This window comes from Bactrocera tryoni, unplaced genomic scaffold (assembly GCF_016617805.1).
Source record: "Bactrocera tryoni isolate S06 unplaced genomic scaffold, CSIRO_BtryS06_freeze2 scaffold_25, whole genome shotgun sequence".
Classification (NCBI taxonomy): Eukaryota; Metazoa; Arthropoda; class Insecta; order Diptera; family Tephritidae; genus Bactrocera; species Bactrocera tryoni.
The window spans coordinates 19080482-19082369 of record NW_024395977.1 but is presented as its reverse complement, the minus strand read 5'-3'; the positions used below and the strand labels follow the sequence as shown (position 1 = coordinate 19082369).

Here is a 1888-nt window from a genome sequence, read left to right as displayed (position 1 = left end):
ATGCGGCCAAGAAGTCGTCGGTAAAGTGGAGGTTGGAAGATCGTTAATAATTTTCGGTAAGATGAGCGTACTTACTTGAAATTTAGTATCAAGCGTTCGCGTTGATATGGAGAATGTAACTCCCTTTGCACGGCCTCCTTGTAGTGACCCAATCCCAGTGACGTGAACGGATGACAGCGTTCTGGGAAGGTGAAGGCGTTGGACACACGCCTCGGTGACGAATGAGGCATGCGAGCCGTTGTCAAGAAGTGCGCGAGCGGGTTGCCAACCCGGTATAATCTTGTGCCATAATTTCGGCGGTTGCTAATAGTATGACGCGATCAGCGTCGGCGTAGTGTGCAGTTACATTTAAACGTTGTTCATTTGAAAGAGTATTAAGCTTTGCCGGTTGATTGGTAAAGTTTTCGTGAAGTAAGATGTGATGATGTCGTTGGCATATGCGACACGACGATATGCTATGACAGTTAGCGAGGCTATGCCCTTTGCTGAGACAATTTATACACGTACCTAACCTCGTAGTAGCAGTTAGTTTACCCTTGGAGTCGAGTTGGCTGAACTGTGAGCAAACGTAGATTTTATGATCACCATTGCAAAAAGAACAATGCGGCCCCTTTGTAGCGGCTGATGTAGCGATATTTACTTCTGGCTCTGTAAATGCCGTATGGAAAACATTCTTTGTTGTTGTTGTTGTCTTTGCGGTAGTGTTGAGTAATGGTACCATCTCCAGTGAGCGTGAGCGGTTTTCAAGAAATTCTCGAAGAACGGAGAAGGATGGTAGATCATCCATGACGAGCGATAACTCCCATTGCTTACGGGTTTCATGTGCTAACTTTGAAACGGTTAGGTTAACAAGCCAGTCATCCCAGAATTCGACTGGTCGTTCGAGTGCACGTAGTGCACCAACGTGTTGAAGTATAGAATTTAGTACTTCCTTTATTCCCTTAGCTGTATCCTTGGCTGCCCTCCCAATTGCCATGAATGCTTTGATGTGGCTGTCCACCATGACACGCATGACCTTGTACCTCGCGGTCAATAAGTCCCAAGCTTCAGTGTATTTGCTATTATATACTGCTAAGCTACTCACCAAATCGAATGCTTCCCCATTCAAACAGTTTCGTAAATAGTGTAATTTTTGTCCGTCCGACAAATTAACATTCGTATGAATAAGTGAGCAAAAAGCATCATGAAAAGGAAGCCATTGAGTGGGATCACCACTAAATGACGCCAACTGTAGCTTTGGAAGCGGTACAGGAGCAATTGAATCAGGAACGGTAGTTTGCAATGTCTGCTGCCTTTGAGTTGCGCACAGGCGTTTCAAGTTAGCTTTGGCGGTGTTGTACCACTCCTCATCTTGTATGCGTGCCTGCTCCTCCATGGGAACGTTCTCGTCACCACATGTGAGTTCCACCTCTTGTTGTGCCACGCAAAACCGAACCCATTGCTCCTCCAACAATTGGATGTAAGTAGTTATTACCTCAGTGCCTACCGACAGGGCATCCACTTTGCTAGATAGTGTTAGATAGCATTTAGCGCGGAGTCGCGAATTTTAGCCGAAGACATCATTAATATTAAAAATGCGGAAAAATATTGAAAATAATAGCGAATTTTCGCAATATCATTAATATGCGATGATATCTGCCCCGAAGGACCAAAATATGTTGAAGTTTAATAGCGTTCGCGGAAGATGAATTATATAAACGCGGATTGAAATGAAAAGTGTGTTATGCGGTCGAATTCCTTTATTGAAGAGAGAGATACAACAGAAGCTGGTTTGACAGCAAGCACATAAGTGCTGCCCAGGAAGCTTCAAACATATGTGTAGAAAGATGATGCCAGATAGGCGCGAAAAAGAATATAAATACGTATATTTGAATGTTTTTCGAATTAA

At 43.9% G+C, this 1888-nt stretch overlaps 1 protein-coding gene across 1 annotated transcript; it reads right to left on the bottom strand.

Annotated features, from left to right (window-relative positions):
* Positions 1-241: 241 nt before the first annotated feature.
* Positions 242-1375, bottom strand: LOC120780780. Its single transcript, XM_040113033.1, has one exon. The coding sequence runs from the start codon at positions 1373-1375 to the stop codon at positions 242-244; it is 1134 nt and encodes a 377-aa protein (XP_039968967.1).
* Between the last annotated feature and the right edge of the window lie 513 nt (positions 1376-1888).